Source organism: Desmodus rotundus, chromosome 4 (assembly GCF_022682495.2).
Source record: "Desmodus rotundus isolate HL8 chromosome 4, HLdesRot8A.1, whole genome shotgun sequence".
NCBI classification, from domain to species: Eukaryota; Metazoa; Chordata; class Mammalia; order Chiroptera; family Phyllostomidae; genus Desmodus; species Desmodus rotundus.
This window is the reverse complement of record NC_071390.1, coordinates 25,226,711-25,247,324: the sequence shown is the minus strand read 5'-3', so window position 1 is coordinate 25,247,324 and position 20,614 is coordinate 25,226,711. Positions and strand designations below refer to the sequence as shown.

Below are 20,614 nucleotides of genomic sequence, written 5' to 3'. Positions count from 1 at the left end.
CATAGTTCTGGAGGCTAGAAGTCCAAGTTCAACGAGTTGGCAGGTTTGGTTTCTTCTGAGGCCTCGTTCCTTGGCTTGCAGGTGGCTGGCTGCCTTCTTGCTGTGTCTTCAAATGGTCTTTCCTCTGTGCACACACGTGTCTAGGTCCTAATCTCTTCTAATAAGGACACCAGTCATATTGCATTAGGGCTTGTCCTAATGACCTTAGTTACCTTAAAAGACCTTATCTCCAAATACAGTCATATTTTGGGGTCCTAGGGATTAGGATTTCAACATAATTCAGCCCAAATAAATTTGAAATCTGACTTCCGTATTTGCCTCAAACTCAGAGAAAAACTGGACAGGAAATCTGAGACCAGAGTCTCTTGTTCTCCACTAAGCAATCCTTCCTGGACAACCATTAAAGGATAATGATTAATCCAATTACCTTCTTGTGTTAGGCTGAGATTAGCCTCTCTGGAGAGGGGATTTTGACTGAGTTTGGAAGAGTGTTGAAGAGAAAGATCATCCTGGGAACTGGGGCATTTCTAGCTAAGCAAAAAGACGGTTGTGTCAGGGTGTTTCCACAGTCAGGGTGGCTGACTTTGGACATGACGGCTAAGCAGTGAATAGTAATGAAATAAGTTGAAGGAAAAAGAGCTAGAAGGTTACCAAATTCAGTTACTTCCCAATTTCACTTAGGACATGGGCAGTAGCAACTGCAATTGAGACACTGATAAATAGTGTGAATGTTCATAGCATTGACTGACTGTGCCCGTCTTAATTACTGTGGTCTGCAGTTAGCCAGGTGGGAACAGATGACTGGGCATTTTGCCAAGTCGTCATACATATACTTGAAGATTTATGTTTCTATAGACATGATGATGGAAAGCAATTGGTATGCTGTCTCAATCTCATCCTCTTTAGGGTGGAAGGGCAGATAAAGTCCTTTCCAGATAAGGTCAAGTTAAAGGAGTTCATCCTCACCAAGCCTTTATATGACATGTTAAAGGAACTTATCTAAGAAACAGAAGATGATCGAAAATATGAACAGTAAAATGACAACAAACTCACAACTATCAATAACTGAACCTAAAAAAAAAAAAAAAAAACCTAAGCAAACAACTAAAACAGAAAGAGAATCACAGAAATGGAAATCTCATGGAGGGTTGTCAGCAGGGAGGGGGAGGGGAGAGAGGGAAAAGGTACAGGGAATAAAAAGCACCAATAGTAGGTACAAAACAGACAGGGGGAGGTTAAGAATAGTTTAGGAAATGGAGAAGCCAAAGAACTTATATGTACGACCCACAGACATGAACTAAGGCGGGTGGGGGAATGCTGGTGGAAGGGGGGTACAGGGTGGAGGGGAATAAATGGGAGAAAAAAATGGGAAAACTGTAATAGCATAATCCATAAAATATATTTTTAAAAAGAGAAAAAATATACACACAAATATAAATAATAAATACATATATGGGGGAGTACTATTAGAGCAACTACACAGAAATACTAAAAATTAAGTGGGAAGCACTAAAGAGTAGGATGTAGATAAACACCTGTTCTTTCATAGTTAGCTCAGTTACTCACTGATCCTTCACCGTTCCTTCTTAGACAAAACTGATTAATTTAAAAGGCAAAAAGCCTGCTCTCCGGGTGGATTTACAATTCTAACGCCTGAAGCTTTGGGGTAACATGATGTTATTAACCCCTCTGCCAGGGTCTGTTTGTTTGTTTCCTTTTGCTGGTTTGAGAAAGAATTCAAAAGATGATAAACCCAGGTTGGAGGGCCTTTAAAGGTCACTCAGCCCAGCTCCTGCACCAGATACTTGAAATCTCTCCCACTCCTAATGAACGCCTACTTAAAGCCAATGGTACCACGCTTGGGAGCTCACCTGAGCAAGACCTGCCTCCTCTGGAGGAAGCTCGGTCATCTTCAATTTCCTCAAACACAAGATTGTCAAGGGAGAAGAGAAGAACCATTTTTCATTCCCTGCTCTAATTTGTGTTGCCTTGGTCACCATTATGAAATTAGTCTGTGATAACATGGTACCTGGGTGGAGAGAGAGCTATGTAACCCCATCCTTTTTTGGGAGGTGTGGGGTGCTCATTAACAGATGCTTTTTAGCCACCTTACCAGCCGACACCAAGCCTTGTCTCTGGTCTCTAATCAAACCCTTAACAGGGTTATATATAAACTAAAATTTACATTCAATCATTGCCATAGCAACCATCACACAGAATTAGATACAACTTCTTCTCCTCTGACATAATCTGCTTTTTTAAAAAGAGCTGCTTTTCTCTTCAGTTGAAAATCCAAACAATTTAGAAGATAACCATTAAAAATCTATTTTGAAAAACTACATTTAAACAGCATGTAACAAGGTTCTAAAAACAGACATTTGAAGTGGTTTCTAGACACTTAGTACAATACACCTTCTCCCTCCACTGGTTGGCCATAAATTGCTGAAGTCTCATGGATTGGGTCTTGTGCTAGAAATTGTTAAAATCAAAACAAGGCTTTGCTCCAAAGTCTGACAACCATCTCTTGAAAGATGCCCCAAAATAATGACCCCGAGCTGGGGCATAAAATTCTAATTTCATAAAGGCCATTCACACCCCTCTCATCACTCCTATCCACCTTGTGCCCTTGCTACGTACAGTCCCAGAAACTGGGCAATTCACTTGTACTGAAAATTGAGACAATGAAATGAAGTCATTTTTCATAAGCCAGATAATTTGATCTTGTTAATTTAAAGACAAATAATAACATAATAATGCTCTAATCACCCATTTATTCATTTGTGAAATGTTTACTGAGCACTAGATGCTACCATATGCTGACAGCGGCATCTCATAAAGATAAGGAAGACTTTGTCCAAAACCTCAAGATCTTTACCTTTCCAATTCTATAGTAAGCCAGATGTTTTACACCAAAATGTCAGAGAAATCATAACACACGTCCTCTGAACGAACACCAGCGGTTGCGTCTACATATATGGGAGATGAAGGCCACCTCGATCTGAACATCACAAACTAGACCGACGGCTCATCATTCACTTGTATCACTAAGACCCTGTAGACCTCACCAGAGGACACTTGCTTTGAGATTTCTGAAAACGTCCTGATTTGCTCCCAGTGCAACTCTGCCACTTAGGACTTTGGGCTAAATTTCACCCCAAATGATAAAGAATTCTCCCCCAAATGCTCCTAACAATCAGGTGTTGTGAAAGGCAATGAAAGACAGCTTTGTAAGGTTCTCAGTCATTCTTTTCCATTCAAGACCATCGACATAGCTAGTAGGCAAGGTGGGGTGGGGAGAGCCAGTGGAAAGAGGGGTATTTCCAAATAGTTGCCAAAATATCTCATATGCCTAGAGATGAGAAATCTTATATATCAAGTGAAATAACATATGTGGGCAAAGTGCTAGACCAGAAAGAGAAAACTGGCTTTATGTCAAGTGCCAACACCAGTGGAGTAGGGGGGATGCCTAGCACCCTAAGTGAGACCATTGCTGAGGTCCAATCCCAGCTCAGTGAGAACAGATGCCTTGATCCATCAACGAAGTTTGATCTGGGAGCAGGCGAGCTGCACTCTACAACATGACCCACTATTCCAGACCATGGGAGGAGGAACCCAGGCCGTGCTGGAGGCGGAGTGGGGAAATACAAGCCACTGAGTTACTTGGGAAAGTGTGTAGCAATAATCAAAAAGAAAATCCCAATGCATGCAAAGGCCAATGAACCTGTGTCGGCAATCTTAAGAAAAACTTTTGAAAGGCACAACTGGCAGAATTTAAGGCAGAATGGGTAACTTCCAAATGCCTGAAAAAGAGCCAACCAAACACATTCCATATTAGAAAAAAAAATGCATCGAGAAGCACAACAAAAGAGAAAACCTACATGTGATCACAGAAATCAGAGATTGGCACATTTGAGGTGACACCCCCTAACAAACATGTCTTGTTGCCAATGAAGAAGACAAGCTGAGGATAAGATTCAAGTCCTCTTATGAGAGATAAAGAGTCTCACTAATAAATGCATGCAACTAATAGCAGTTCTTGGCTTTTTGTTGGGTTTTGCTTTTTTAAAGATTAGTAGGAAGGCTGCAACCTCCTGAACACAGCCTCCTGGTTAATGACGCAGATGTGTGGCTTTGTAGTCAAAGGGAGCGAAGAATGCCATTTTTAGTATCTCAGGCCTGTAGGCTTACTGCTCTTGAAAAATATAAATAAATATACCCACAGAAGCCACAAAATTCAGCCCGTGAGTTATTTATGTCTTAATTTTTTTCAGAGTTTCTTAAATGACCAATGTACAATTTAAAATGACCCCCACGTGGTTTCTGGGTGGTCATTCCAGTGGTCATCAAGCTCCAGATGCACGAACCTGTTACTGGTGTGAATTAAGCAAAGAGAGAGCACCCCCTCCCACGTCTTCCCAATTCTGTTCAGGCCCATGAAGGTCAGAGTGGAGGCAGCCAGGTTGTAGTTCAGCAAGAAAGGATGCTGCCTCTGGTCCCTAGTGCCCCTTCCAAAGCTAGATTTGGAATGAATGATGGGCTTCATATCTCCTGGAATGGGAATAACTGCATCTCCTCACCTTCACTGCAAAGGAAAGTGTCACAATGACACACGTTACGGAATGAGAACTTTATTGAGCATTTACTATGTGCCAGGCAGTGAGCTAGATACATGGACGATCCAGCTGCATGTGTTTCGTTTTACATCTTGTTTTCTACCTTAGCTCTCATGGACAGCCGTCCTCTCATTGGTCTTCTTGCTTCAGTTCTCAAGGACCTCACTGCCTCTGGGTCATGAGATCTGAACGTAAAAACTCCAGAGCAAAGAGAAAGGGCCAACAATAGGAGAACACTTAATACGTTCACCCTGAGACAAGACAGAGAAGTAACAAGAATGAGCTCTCCAAATCTCCACATCTGAGAGGGGACATCTTAGAATCATTCACATATGTGAACAAAAACTTCTGAAGTTCATTTTCCTCCAGGAAAGAAGGCTAACAAAAAGTTTCTAATGGCTTTTTTCTTCCTTTTTTTTTTAAGTACTGGGTTGCAGGCCCATAATGAATAAAGAGAAATTGAGAAGGTTTGTTATATCTTTGACTTTTTGAGGCTGATCTCAAAAAGGACCAATATGCCCTAAGACAGAAAAATGCTACGAGATAAAGAATTGGGCTTGGGTGACAGGGGAGGGTGCCCGAGCTGGCTGAGGTCTACAAGCCCCACATATGTACACACAAACCCCAGGAGCTCCATGTTTACCTGCTTAACACATTGGGGGTATACACAGGTTTTGTGCAGAAGATGAAAAGCTTCTGCTGCTAAATATACATGTATATTTATAAAAAGAACTATTCCAATAAAATTGCAGAGGTCAGCAGGGCCCAGATGGTAGAGAGCTTTGACCTATCCTATGGTCAATGGTTCTCCATTTGGGTTTTTGGAAAACCAATCTGGCAGTTTGGGCTGGAGAGGTGTGAGATGAGAAGACCAGTTAGAAGGCAGGTGTCGATGAGCTAAGATAAAAAGCAAGGTACATAATAAAAGGTATGTAATAATCTATAAAAAATTCCCATATGTGTATATGTTATAAATTCACAGAAAAAGATCAATTAATTGAAAAATGAAGTTGCAGAATCATATGCACAGAATGACTCTGTTTACAGTGAAAAATGCCTATGTGCATGTTTTTATAAATTCATTAAAATGGTCTGGCAAGACACACACCAAACTGTTCATGGTAATTAGCCATTACAGAAGAGAATGAAGATTTGGGGAAGTGGACAAATATTTTTACTCTTTCCTCTATAGACTTCTGATGGTTAGAAAAAAATTTATAATGAGTATGTATTGCTTTTATAATTTTAAGAGATTTTTAAAACCTAAAAAATAAAAGATTACCATAAAATAAAAGATAGAGTTTCTGTGACAAGAAATGATCAGGGCTTAAAACCAAGCCAGTAGCCCTGAGAGAGGGGAGAATAAACCCAGCAGGCAGATGCTGACAAAGAGCAGAGATGAGCCTGGGGGAGGCTGGAGTCCCGTTTCACTTCCTGACAGCCCCACGGGGTGGGCATTTGCACCTCATTGTACAGATAATGAAATGGAGTCTTGGAGAGTCGTGCCCCCAAGGCCAGAACTGGTTACCAAAGCCAGACTAGAACCTTGGCCCACCTGACTCCAAATCTTAGACTTCCTGCCTTGGACAGCTGATTTCCTTCGTATCCGGGGCCCTTTTAACTTCCTTTCCGTGCTCAAGTACCAATCCCATGCAGCAGTAGGAAGCTAGGAAGCTAGTGCTGACAACACAGGGTAGGCCCTGGGGAAAATGGTAGGGCTGAAACCTGCTCCCATCTCCCCGGGGGGCAGTAAGTCCCAGATGCTAAAACCGGCCATTAACAGACAAATACCCACATGCCGTCTTAGCTCATGAGGATTCCTAATGCCTATTTCTGCAGAATCTGAAATGCCTCTGCAGCATCTACTATAGCACCAAGTCCTCAGTAAATTCACTGAGTGGGTGTTTAATAAATATATATTAACGGGAGGGCAGCAGGATCACCTGAAGCAAATATGAAATTGCATTTGATTCCTTATTTAGATCATGAGTGCTCTGAGTGCATTTTTTTCTCAACAATTCAGGAGGTAGGCAGTCAGCGCACAACTGTGACAGTGGCTGCAATCCTGCCGAGAGAGTAATTTAACCACTCCGTTATAAAGCTGCTTCGGTAGAAAAGTAGCAATAATATCTGTGCTCCAAGACTTCAATCCAACAGCCCACTGAGCAGACAGCATTTACTAACATCTCTGTGTGCCCACACTCTTCCTAGGCTCAACGGAGAACCCTGCAGAATGATAATACACGGGCCCTCCCCCTACAGAATCTCCACTCCAGGGGGAACCAATGCCAAATTCAGAAAATGATCGGGTAAATGCCTGTCACCCCTGGATGTCCAGCAAGTGAGTTCCCTAGGACTCCATGGGAGGAGGAACCATGGGAGAGGAGAAACCATGGATTCTAGACTCTAAAGAAGAGGGACTTGGGTGGTGGGGTTAAGAATGAAGACAAAAAAGACAGGGCTTCTCCCCAGCTTCTTAGGACCGGAATGGCGTGTCACAGGATCCAGAAGAGCACCCATAGCTTTCAGGTTATTCCCCCCACCCATAGCTTTCAGACTACTCCCCCTTCACCCCCCAGCATGGCATGGCTGCTTGGCCAGAACCGTTCGGTGCCCTGACCACCACTCTATATGTTTATGTGCCGACTGGCTATTGCAGGTATAGGAACAAACAGCCCCACGCCACGCAACACCCCTTGGGATTTCCACTGTTTATTCCATGGGCAACACTGGACGTCAGAGTTCTGTCATTCCAGCCAACCATCGTTCTCCACCCACACCACAGAGCAGAGGAAACCTTGCGCAAACACACCGCCGAAGATCTCGAGGGTAAATAACTACTGATAATAAGGGGGGTTGGAGATAAGAATCAAAGGGCAAGGATATGTCAGAGGAACTTCGCAACTGATGCTATCTCCACAAAGCACACTAGCCTATGGAAACTTGCTATGACATTTGATCAGAAAATCTGTGTGCAGGATGAGTTCCATTTCTCATTGCAGCAGGATCTATGTATGCACTTCGCTCCATGTCCAACTGACGTTAGGGAAAGGGCTGCCTCAAAACCTAGGGTCAGCCTGTGGCTGGGCTAAAGCCACCTGTCCAGAAATCTCTTCAGTCCTATCACTGCACCAGCCAACAAAAAGTCCCCTGAGGAAAGAGGGCCACAGCACGTTTAAATTTTTTTAATTTTTCAATTACACTTGACATGCAGTATTATATTTGTTTCAGGTATACAATGGAGTGTTTAGGCATTTATGTAACTTATGAAGTGATCATTCTGCCAAGTCTAGTACTCACTGGGGAAAAGCTCTTTATCCTGATAAAGGTCCTTATCCCACTAACTCGAGTTGAGCTTTATAATTTTTTTCCTCACTGTCCCTCACCAACCACTTCTTAGCCCCAATTTAAATGCATTCTGTGCTTTCCTAGCCCTCTGCCCAGTCTATGGAGTCTCCTCATCCCAGGATGTCATTCCCTTCCATTCTCACCAATGCCTCTTAAATCCAGCCCTCTACTTCAGTGCTGTCTCCTCCATGAAGTTTCCAACTGACCACCTTGTTGAAAGTGCCTTCTTGTTCTCTGAGTCCTACATGCATGCCAGTCCCATGGGAGGCATCTCTCACTCCCATGGTCTGAACTCACCCACTAGGCTAAGTTCTCTTTCTCCACCCTACAATCTAGCACCAAGTCCTGCTGGTTCTGCTTGCAAGTGTCTCCTCCTCTCCACTTTCACTGCCTCTGTTGAGTTCAGGCCCACCTCACCTCTGCCCTGAAAGATGCAATAGCCTCTACCCAACCTCCGATCTCCAGCCCTGCCCACAGAGCCACCGGACTGAACTTACTGAAAATCAGCTCTGATGATGTCAACCCTGACTCTCGGTCCTTCAGTGTCTCCCCATGGCCTTCAGAGCAGTATAAGCTGCTTAGATAAATAAGAGGCTTTTTAGGATCTGATCTTCCCTCTAAACTTCCCCTGAAAGCATTAGACCAGTTCTAACACTTTAGTGCCCAGCAGAATCACCCAGGATAATTGTTGAAAAATACACGTCCCCAGTCTGCTCCACACAGACAGTCCGGTTCATTAAATAACTGGGAGAGTCCAGGAACATGAATATTGGAGGAAAAAAAAAAAAACGTGGGTTCATATATTCATAGGGAACATGAATATTTACAAAAATATAAGGTTCACATATTGGTTCCTCATCAAAACCAGAAATACATGGTTTCGATGGCGGTATTATGAGGGCCACACTTTGAGAACACCTGATAGAGACGTCGTACAAATGGGACTGGAAATAATTTTTGAGAAGCCAGTGAAGGCGGTGGTTAAGGTTAGAGGCTTAGGGGCAAACCTGAAGTTCCCATGAGCCACAGGGAAGGTAACTTACTGATTCTGTGTCTCATCTGCAAAATAGAGATGATAACAATATTTATCTTACAGGTTAAAATTAAATGAAACCCTCATTGCAAAATGGCTAGCACAGCGTTTAGCACCATAAATATCCTACAACGGGTGGAAGCTGAAGGAAACCAGCAAAAAGCGACAATGTCCAGGTTTTTATTTTGCAGTGCCTCTGGGTTGGAGGAGACTTTAGGGATTCCTTCTTCAGTATGGCTGGCAGATGTCTATCCAGCTTTAGCGTGAAGACTTCCAGTGACCCAGCCTCTGGCCACTACCCCCTGGGGCAGCCTCTCCATTGTTAAGCTATTCCAGATGTTATGTCAACTTCTTCCTTAAATCTACTCGAATTATGTTTGTCAGTTACCACTGTCCATGAATCCGAATCTGCCCTCTGGCGCATCATCAAAGGCTATCCTCATTTCCATAAGGGTCCTTCAAACGTTTGAAGGTAATTATCATGGCTTTCCTCGGTATGTTCTTCTTCAGGAAGACCAAAGGACAGGGGGTGAAACTGAGTTCAGAGTTAGAGTCCTGGGCTTTTGTCTCCAGCCGGCTGGGTGTCATTGGGCAAGTCACTTAATGCTGAGTGTCAGTTTCACCCTAGCCCAAAATTCTAGGATTCTACAATTTCTTCTATTTTTTTCTCTTCCTCGGGCACAGACATGTTTCCAGAGCCTTTACTGTAGCAGTTGCCTTTGCACTGTTTGACAAGATCAGAACAGCAGCCCCGCTTTGGGAAAATTCTTAATCTCTCACTCTTACAAGTGGTTTGAATGGGAGATGCCCAGTTTTTAGAAATCTCTCACCCCAGGCTATCACCATGGGCCATTCATGGGGCTCCCATGCCCTGGCCACAGTCAGTTAGCCTAGAGTTAGGCAACTTACCCAAGTCTAACTAATTAGACCAGAGAGAACAAGTATTAATTCATCTCTGGAGTTGGACTTGGAAGGAGGCAAAAGCTCCTAGGGGCTGCAATTCTCCTTCTTGGAGATGACTTCCCAGAGAACGACACCCACATGCAGAGAAACACAAAGAGAGAGGTGGAGAAGTAACCTTGTGAAGCTGAAGTCCTTGGTTCCAGATTACCTCTGAGGACCAGCTGCACCCCTGCCCTCCCCATAGTTTGCTTACTCCCCCTTTTGCCCATGCTGGGGTTCTCTCCTTACAAACAAACAAGTCCAGAGTAATACACTCACCTTTCTAAGCAGGCCTCAAAAAGAGATAGCTCTGATTTATCCATCCCCACTCCCAAACCCTCCACCTAATTCTCCACTCCCCCGATCTTCTGCCAACAGCGATCCCAGATGGCTAACTAGAGTCCACGTATAACCCAAAAAGGGCTGTCACTTCCTCCAGCCTGGCCGCGGTTCAGAAGGGCGTTTCAAGGCTTCATCTGAGAGCAGTCGTGCCACTTTGCTGATTCATATCGAGCATGTGGTCACCTCACACTCCCAGCTCTTTTTTACATAAACCATGGAAGCCAGGACTTTGCCTTTGCTATGCCACAATCGTATAGTTCAGTTTGTTTTGTTTTGAAGTAGGGGGTGGGGGAGGGATGAGGTTTGGGTCTTAACTGCAAATAGACACTTAGCCTCGTTAAATGTTATATGCTGGGTTGGGGTCAGTGTTCCAGTCTGTTGAGATGGTTTTGACTCAAGATTTCATCATGAGTGACAAAGCTACCCGACTGGTCTACCAAATGCACTGGGTCACAGACGTGCCAGGGTAGTCACTCCCTCAGTTCTCTGCTTCACGGAATGAAGTGTGGGGCTCGGAACCCACGTTAGCCGCTTCCGACTCTGGCAGCCTTATCGTTTTCTGAGTATTCCTATTTCAGGTCTCCATAGTTATGGTAACGTAAGGAAGTTGAGTTCTGTATAATGCAAAAGTATCTGTGTGACTCACAAGTAAAGCCACTGTCTATTGGAAAGGCAACCAACGGACCAGGAGAAAGTTCACAGAGACACTGACCCAAAATCAAAAGCCAATGACAGGAATACATAATGATGGAGAGTTGGCCTTGAAGACTGTAAAAGTCAAATGTGTTGTAAAATATATTTCAATACAGCCATTTTTTAAAGTTTCATTTATTTATTTTGAGAGAGATTGGAAGGGAGTGAGAAAGAGAGGGGGAGAAACATTGATGTGCAAGAGAAACATGGATTGGTTGCCTCTCGCATGCCACCAGCTGGGGGCCTGGCCAGCAACCCAGGCATGTGCCCTGACAGCCATTTTTAAAAAGTCCAATGTGATCTAAGGAATGTTACCTTGTGGAAGCATAAAATTGTGTTAAAAAATGGGGCTCAACCCTTTTTGCATAAAATCCAACAATAGTTGATTCAGTCCCTGGGTGGCTTACTTAAAATAGTGTACAGCCCTGACCAGTGTGGCTCAGTTGGTTGGGCATTGTTCCGCAAAGTGAAAGGTCACCCGTGTGATTCCCAGTCAGGGCACATGCCTGGGTTGTGGGTTCGGTCCCTCGTCAGGGTGCGTGTGAGAGGGTGTTTCTCTCTCACATCGATGTTTCTCTCGCTCTCTTTCTCCCTCCCTTCCCCCCGTCTAAAAATAAATAAATAAAATCTGTTTTTAAAAAAGAAATAACATACAGCTGAAATTGTGATCAAAACTGTTAATATGATCAAATAAATTTACTTTCTTAATTTTTAGTTTTACTTTTCAAAATAAAGCCCCAATACATTGTTTCCCAGGATCGGTATGTCCTTGGATTATGAGGGCATCCTGGACTTGAGTTGTTGCCATTGTTGCAACTTTTGTGCATTGTCCTTTGTCCTCAGAAAAGCCCTGCCCCTCTGCTTTGCCACGTGACAAGTCTTTGACACTCAGAAGACAGTTGCCATGATTCCAGAGGAACTTCTTTTCTCCACAAGGCTTATTTCTTTCAAATATTTATAATCTGACAGAATTTAAAATCTCCCCATTCATTCCAGTCATTCAATAATTTACTGAAGGCTAATTATGTGTGAAGCTCTGTCCTAGGCACTGGGGACACAGCAGTGAAAAAAATCACCACTCTCCTGAGGCTTACATTCTATTGAAGGGACAATGAATAAAAGTGATTGAATGGATGAATAGATGAATGAATGAGTGGATGGATGGATGGATGGATGGATGGATGGATGGATGGATGAATGAATAAGTGGATGGATGGATGGATGGATGGATGGATGGATGGATGGAAGGATGGATGGATGGATGGATGGATGGATGGATGGCAGGATGGAAGGATGGATGGATATCTGTATGTGCCTCCCACTGAAAGAGTGGACACTTCATGTAAGCTGACCAATGCAGGGTAGAGGAGGAGCCTCTTCTCTGACACCAGTACTTCTGTTCATAAAACCTCGATGTGGCATTTACTTTTTTTGGAGGTGACTTTGCTCTGCTGACCACATGTAACTTATCTTCAACAAAACCCACCGGACCTTCTTACAAATGCTGCCCTTACACTACACATCCCTTCATCCTGCTCTTGTACAACAACAGTTTCATAATTTTTTGGATCCTGAGCAGGATTTTTATTGATCCTCATTAATTTTAACTTATCTTTAGCCCATCCTTAAACCACACACACTTGATGAACTAGAAAGTGAAACTTTCAAATTGTAGGACTGTATTAATATACACACCTCTACCTCATTGCTGTCTACAAACTTAAAGAAGAAAAGTGTTCATTTTAAAATTGGATGCTTGAATACAACTATACTCTAACATTTTAGACAGCCCAAGTTACTACTCTGGAAAATGGCTGCCCTGCCTGAAAGCCATGGTTAACTTGGGCTCCATGTTACCATGAGATGATCGTGTGCGTAACATTTGCCGTAACTCCTAGCCCTGCCTTTTCTTCTCCTTCCCAGGATGGGTGCCCAGGAAACTCATTCCTTCCTTAGTGGATGCTGTAAGGACCTATTGGAGGGGTGCTCAGGGTATCTCAAGTCCCTTTTATTATTCAAAGAAAGGTTCCTAACTTCTGTTTCTGAGCCCTGCTCACACCTGGCATCAAGTATTTAATGGGACAACTGCTATTTATTGGCCCCTCCCCCTAGGACACTTAAACCCTGCAAGAGCAGGAACTAAGTGTGGCTTTTTCATGAAGTCTTCCCAGGACCTCGTAGAGTGCCATCCCCGTGGTGGGCACATCGTAAGCTCAATAAATATTTGTTGACTATAAATATAAATTAACAGTCTCATCTCTGCCACTAACCGTATCACTTTGGGCAAATCCTCTAACCCCTCTGGGTCCTACTTTGTTCATTGTAAACTAAAGGGGTTGGGCCAGATGGTCCTGAGGTTTCCTTTTCAAATGTTAATATTCTGTATTTCCACCTCCTTGACTAATGGCTCCTGTCTCCGTTTTTCTGATCAGAGACTCTAGAGCTAGACAGTTTCCAGAGCACTGGCAAGTCTTCATCACATGAACATCCTGGACCAGGGAAGGAGGGATGCTGAAGGGTTTCTGTGACCTACGGAACTCTGAATTCTATACAAAATAAAAGTAAACGTCTAGGCGGCCAAATCACCATACAATTATCTTGGCATTACACTCTCTTGAAAAGCATTTAACAGACAAATCTATAATCACAGTCAGAGACCTCCTCTGGCACCAAAGAAAGCCTTTGAGAAATGGTATTCATAAAGTTGTGTAAAATGAAAGGGGGAATCTGTTTCAGAATGAGTAACAGGTTGACTCCGTTTGGAATGCTAAATGCCACATCCTGCCACAGAAATGGTCTCCCACATTTTACATGCTCAAAAAAAAAAATGAGTCAACAGCTAACTCTAATATTCTACTTGCAAGCTTTAACTATAGCCACAGCCTCAAACATTATCTGTATATGTAAAAGGAAACTTATTTTAGTCCAATTTAGAAGTAGAGCATTTTCATTTCATCATCAGCCTCCCCTCTATTTCCTGTGTTATCAGATGTTAGAGAGAGAGCCAGCGGTCTGTTTGTGAAACTGGCAACTTCGTAGACAAAACATGCGCGTTCGACCAGCATTCTTTTCCACAAGAACATAGTATAGATCTAACCTTGGAAGAGTCATAAGGAAGATGCACATATGCAGAAGCCGTAAACCCAGAACGAAGAACAAAAAGGTGCCAAGGAATTCCTGGACCGACTAAGCCAATTCTAGAGGTCTCCTCTGAACTCTACAGATTTCCTCAGTTCAATGCTCTCCTTCAAATAGGACACACCCAGTCTAACCTTGGCTCCTAGCAGACCCACACGCCCCGCATGGAGCTAACAAGTCCAGCTGTTAACGAGCTTCCATGATGGCACACCTGACTCTTCTGCGGGACCGGCTGTCCTGTCTGGTACATTTCAAGTATGGAGACAGTAAAAAGGATGCACTCTATGCACCCGGTGTTGCTCAAATTAACTTGAAGAGTTTCTGTTTAGTCACATCCTGACTATGTGGCCACCAGACAAACCTGCCATGGAAACAGCTGACGATCCCAGTGGCACCTGCAGCGCTGGCCGCTAAGAAGGACGCTCGTGGGCGAACCTTCTCTTTCTCCACCCGGGACATTCCAAGTGCGCTCAAGGGCAAGGAAATTGGACAACAGTCCACGGGTGCACCTACCCACAGGGTCATCCACCCATCCGCCGTTTACTAGGCTCCTACCACATATGAACACTGTCAGTAGGGACCAGCATTTTCTTTAGAAACATAAACATGGTGAAGATGAAATAGTCTCCAAATGTTTTTCCCCACAGAAAAGACAATTTTTTCGATTACTGATGTCGTCCAGTTCTCTGTCTTAGAAAACCAACTGACCACTGTCTGTGTTTCCATTTTACCAAATTTCATCTAAATTAGGAAGTTTTCTGCTCATAAATCCACATGACAAGTCTTCTGTGGTTTTAATAATTTCTCCAATGGGCAGATAAAAAGTCATTTATAGCATAAATCATGCTATTTCCTTGGCCATCTGACACACTCTCTGTCATGTGAATGGCACTGGAAACAAACTGAAAAGCTGTCACAACATCCTGTAATATGGGGAAATTAACAGGCCCATTCTGTCATGCATATTTGCCCCCATTTCCCCTGTCCCCGTTACCTTCCTATGAACCCATAAATCTACACGTAGACTGTAACAAACAGTATAGGGAAAAAGTTAAATACATGCATGCTTTCATTCTCACACCGGCAGCATCATCATGTTTTATTCTCCTAAGACTGAATTTGGGCTCATGTACATAAACAGAAAACTATTATTACGCCATTTAAGGTCCTATTTAAAAATTCTGCTGTGAAAGATAACTTGTTAGCTGAAATAACACACTCTATCTTGATGGGATTTTGAAAACTATCAGATTGAGACCCAGCAGTGCAAAGTAAGGTATGTAAAAATCACACATAGTTAAAATGAAATGTCATGGCTGTAAAGGTTTGAGATGTTCACTTGTGCTCTCCCAGCATTTTAACAAGGAGAAGTACAGGTCCAGGGTGGCCACAGGACTCAACCAAGGTGGCAAAACCAGTCAACACCAGAGTCCATGAAATATACACCCCTATTCTCTTACTTTTTATCGTAAGGACTGTAGCAACCCAAGAGACATCAATCCAGATTTGATTGGACAAGAGTAAAAACCTGACTCATAAGCAGCTATCCGTTCCTTGGAGTCATTAGCCCACATCAGTCAGTGACGGTACAACCGTGCAGCAACCACACACACCAGTATCACGCCACTTCCCCTTACCCAGAAGAGCAGCCTAATGAAGCTGCGGAAGAGGCTAAGGGGTTTAGACAGAGGAGCTTCACCTGAAGCTTGACCTTTTTGGATTGGCTGGGTGCAAGTCCAACTCCTTCCTCTAGATCCACAAAATCCCCACGACTCCATCATCTCTCTCTGTTAAAATTCCTGACTGAAAGTCAAGCATGAACACAGTAGAAAAATTAAAACAATGGAGAAATGTCCAAAACAAAAAGTTCAAAATGTCCTTCATTTATCCAAAAGCAACCACTACCAACAATTTCTTGTGTATCCTTTCAGGTAAAAAAGTCACACACACACATGGTTTTAAAAAGCTGTGTGTGTGTGTGTGTGTGTGTGGTGAGTATCCTGACTTGACTCTGTCTTCACATAGGTTGCCAAAAGTTCAGTCCCACTACTTCAGATGATAAACTGGTCATTTCAAGGACAGAAAGAAACCCTGTTGTTAATCAAAGCTGATTTTGTCTTAACTTCCACTGTATTTGTAGACCTTGGGAAGATTGTTAAACAGCTGACAAAATATTGAAAGGGACAAAGAAAGGGGAAGAATAAAGAGGAAGCACGGGAACGAGATTAGTGAGAAAAGGAAAGAAAAAGATAAGGAAGTATTACATACGGACCAGCACCTGGCAGATGCTCATTCAGTACTTTCTGAATGACTGACTTACCATATAAATGAATGAACGAAGAAACCAGGACAGGCATATTTTGACACATGATATTTAACATATTAACCGATATGCCCAATTCCCTGAAAAGTAAGCATCCTTCTTGCTCTACGCTGTCTATCATGGCAGCCACTGGCCGCACGTGGCTATGGAACACCTGATGCGTGTTTTCTAAGTGTACAACATGCACCAGATTTCAAAGACTTAGTACTTTTAAAGGATATAAAATATCTCATTAATAATTGTATATTGATTAGATGTTGAAACGAGAATATATTATTTTTTGAGAATATTTTAGATATATTGGGTCACATAAGCCATATTTTTAAAATCAATACACCTGTCCCCGCCCCCCCCCCCTTTACTGCAGCTACCGTACACTTTAAATTTCCTGTGTAACTCCCCTTATACGTTTTTTTGGATAGCAGTGGTCTGGACTGTAGATATCATTACAGCAGTGACTATGTCTGTCTGTCCCTGATCTATCCCAGCCCCTAGTCCAGGGCCTTGAGAATAGTCAATGCCCAATAATCATGTACCAGATTAAAGGCTGTCTGTGGTACCTAGATAAGGCAATAACTAAGCTTCAGACTGCAAGGCAGGAGGCCCTGACCCTGATCCTAGCTCTAATGTAAAAGCAGCCATGTGACCTTGGACAAGTCATTGAACCTGGCTAAGCCTTGTTTTCCTAATCTTTGAGTTGGAGATAATTTCTGCCTTTTAGAAAAATTGCATGGACCAAATGACATAGTGTCCATATAAGGGCTTTGAAATGGGAAAACAGATGTCCAGTTCCTTCAAAGTTCTAGTATTCTCTTTGAGCAAGTCCCAGGAGAAGCGAGATGCAGAAAATACTGAAACAACAGAGTAAGAAGCTAACCAATTACATTCCTATAGTTCATGTTTCCATTCTGGCACGTGTTAGAAAGTTTAGATCAGGACAGGTGCAAACCTGAGAATTCTCACGCCAGTGGAAACTTCAGCATTCATCACTCCCTTTTCACTGCATCTCACCAGCCACACGTGGCAAAGGGACTTGCAAATACTTTCCTTGAGGGGCCACAGAAAACCTAATAAACTGGAAGGAGAAGGCTGTCGCTGGGTGGCTCACGAAGCAGCATGGTGACCAATTTCACTACACCATCTGGGGCTCACAGTCTTGTGGGAAATCAATGATCCCAGAAGACTCTCAGGCCTCAGTGGAAAAGTTTCAAAGGCACAGAAATCTACCACGGGCATTTGTCCTTAACTGTTCCAGGCACAGCTAGGAGAGTGGAGGCATCTTATTCTACAAGGCAATCAGGGTACCTGGCAAGGGAAATCCAAGGGACACTTGGACAGACTTGGACAGGCTGTAGCTTTTTAGTGCCACCCAGAGAGATTTCACCATCTCAGTTGAGCATCTTCCCCATCATCAAAGATCACTTCAGAAGACAAGACTGTAAAAAAAGCATCCTTCATCAGGAAGCACTTAAGGAGGAGCCTTGGGGAGCTGACTGCAGACTAACCCACAGCAGAGAAAAAGCTGACCCAACCACCCACAGCCACGAGGCAAGGGGACAGCAGAACAAAAATAGTCCATTTCAAGCAGCCCATGGTCAGATTCTTTTGCTATTCTCTGCAAGGCCCCACAGAAGCCCTAGAAGTCAATGGCTTACCATCGGCGAGGCCACCACACCAAGGACAGCAAGGAGGATGCAGTGACTTCCCCTTTGCTGTGAAGTTCTGACTCTCTTCCCCTCTCTAAAGGCTCCTGCCTGTGACGTGGAAGCCAGTTGTGCCATGGCCAAGCTCTGAACCCATGGGACCAGTGCCCCGTGACCCGCATCGTAACAGCCCATAGGGCCCGAGCTGCTACCGGCTCGTCCAACCAGAACACAAAGGACAGGAAAGCAGGCGTGGAGCAAAGCCTGGAACAGTGCTGTGCAGCACAACCAGCTGCAGAGCCATTTTGCAATTCATATTCCCAGGACCAACGCCCCGAGATCCTGGTTCAGTAGGTCTGAGGTGGGGCCCAGGCACCTGCATTTTAAGCAAAGTACAAGGCAGTGCCAATGCCCAGACAGACTTGGGAACCTGAGGTCTAAAGAAACTTTCTTGTCCCTAATCCTTTCTCTTCCATGAAGTTTTTTCGTCCTTCTCATCCCCACGAGGAAGAGGTGAGTGGGGGGAGGAGACTCAGAGGAAAGCAAGGCCAGGTGGAGAGCATTCTAGAGTCTGAGGGCCCTAGGTTCCAAAGTGAGCTGCTCCTGGTCCTTATGCAAGTCATTTAACATCTCTGAGCCTCAGTTTCCTCAACTAAGGAATGGTGGTAAAACCACCTGCCCACTCAGGATTGTGGGGGGAGTAAATGCACGTGAAATGCCCAATGCATTACTCATAGTAACTGTCACAAAAACACTTCTCTGAGTATTAGCTCTGTCCATGAAGGGACGGATGGGTGCGGGGCTGTTCTCCATAGGAGGATCTTTGCAAGAGGTGCTGCAAATGTGAGTAACTGACATAGGCATGAAGGGAAAGAAAAATGAAATGAACTGCAACAAAAAGGAACTGGGGGGGGGGCATGGATTCAGGTTATTCAGGGAGGGTGAGGAGATGCACCGGGCAGAGCAGTCCTGTCTCTGGGAGGCTGCAAAGACATGGTTGGGAGGCAATCGACAGAGACTCACAAAGATTTAGGCACAAAGCGACATGAAGATTTACCGCAACATTATTTATTTTTTAAAAAATGGAAATAATCTAAAGGTATTTTTCCTTTCTTAAAACATTACGAAGAACATATATTACTTTATTTCGGAAACAAAATATTCCTTTTTAAATTTAGGGAAAGATTTTAGAATCCATGGGTTAGCAGAAAGCATTTTTAAACATCCCAATTGTTTTTCTTTTAAACTCCAGTTTAACATTCAGGTTAGAACATTAATATTAACAAAGGAAGGTCAGATGAGGGCATATCCCTTTACATTTTTCCCACAGGAACATAACGCAAAATACATTATGATTTGGGGTACCATCTGAACTTCTCAAGCACAAAGGTCATGAGGAAGGATGAGGGAGGCGAAGAGAAAATGATCCATGTAAAGAAGCCGACAAGATCTCTAGTGTCTCTAGTGAAATCTCGTGTCTCCTAATTCTGTAGGAGAATTAGGTGTAGGGCTTCCCTTCCCCTCACGCATACAACACAGAGACGCATGCACACACACAGACAATGATGAGAACTTTTGAAATAAAACTCAGTATCACCCACCAAGTCCTTTCCCACACAGGCTAAACAGAATCTATTTTTGTTTCAAATGAGATTTGCAGCAAAGAATAGTGCTCCAGTAAAGAGGAAATAATTTCTGTGCTGTAACACGGTTTTTTTCACTTCCTTCTTTTAAAGTAAATCCAAAAAAATTCAGAACAATAGTACAGTCTTCTACACACTGCATACATATCCCTGCAGACATCTTGGGACGAAACTGCATCAGTTAAAAGGTTCTGGGTAAGTTGCTGGCTCCTTAGCAAACTTATAATGACATATTACAGCTGGAAGCAACCTTCCAAATCGTCTGGCCCAACCCATCTTTTTACAAATGAGAATCTTGAGAAATAAAACGGCTGCTCCAACACACTGAAGGCTCTAATTAAACCATCTGCCCGATTCTAAGGTGGCTGATAAATTTGGAGAGAGGGGGTGGAAAAGAAAACCTCTAAAACATTTTTTGAGTGGAGTAGTGATTATGATTAACAGGCCTACTAAATGAAGAAGCCATAAGGATTGTGATGAAAGTATACTCCCGCTCCAATGTCAGGACCACTGACTTACATCTGGAAAACTAAGAGATTAAAAGTTGCCAGAGCTAACTCGTGGAATCTCGAGTAGTGGCACAGGAAGAGAACCAGAAGCGAGCTCTACCCTGAAATCTGTCCGCCTAAGCACCGACACTGGCCTAACTACGTACCTAAGCCAAGGGGTGTGCAGGAGTCGCCCTGACGTGATGATGCCCCCATTTCCAGAAAAGCAGGAAAATGTTCTGTGCGCCTCAGAGGTACTTGACCACTAACCTGACAAAGGGAGGGTAACGTAGACCCTCGCTTGATGTGCACCCCCGACCGGCAGCATCAGCATCAGAATCCCCTGGTTGCTTGTTAGAAACGCAGCATCTTGGGCCCCACCCACACCTACAGTCAGGATACGCACAG

The 20,614-nt window shown here is 43.6% G+C and overlaps 1 protein-coding gene across 3 annotated transcripts in view; it reads right to left on the bottom strand.

Moving 5' to 3' along the window:
- The window catches only part of PIK3AP1 (phosphoinositide-3-kinase adaptor protein 1), a 93,775-nt gene that overhangs the window by 63,182 nt on the left and 9,979 nt on the right, over positions 1–20,614 (bottom strand). The window contains exon 1 of one of the 3 annotated variants that reach the window (XM_045197511.2): positions 20,477–20,576. The exons of 1 other annotated variant lie outside the window; for it this stretch is intronic. In XM_045197511.2, the coding sequence (XP_045053446.2) occupies positions 20,477–20,540 (64 nt within the window). In that variant the 5' untranslated portion in view covers positions 20,541–20,576. Of the gene's footprint in view, positions 1–17,737; positions 17,843–20,476; positions 20,577–20,614 lie in introns of those variants that run through there. One more of the 3 variants, XM_045197510.3, reaches the window with a different exon arrangement.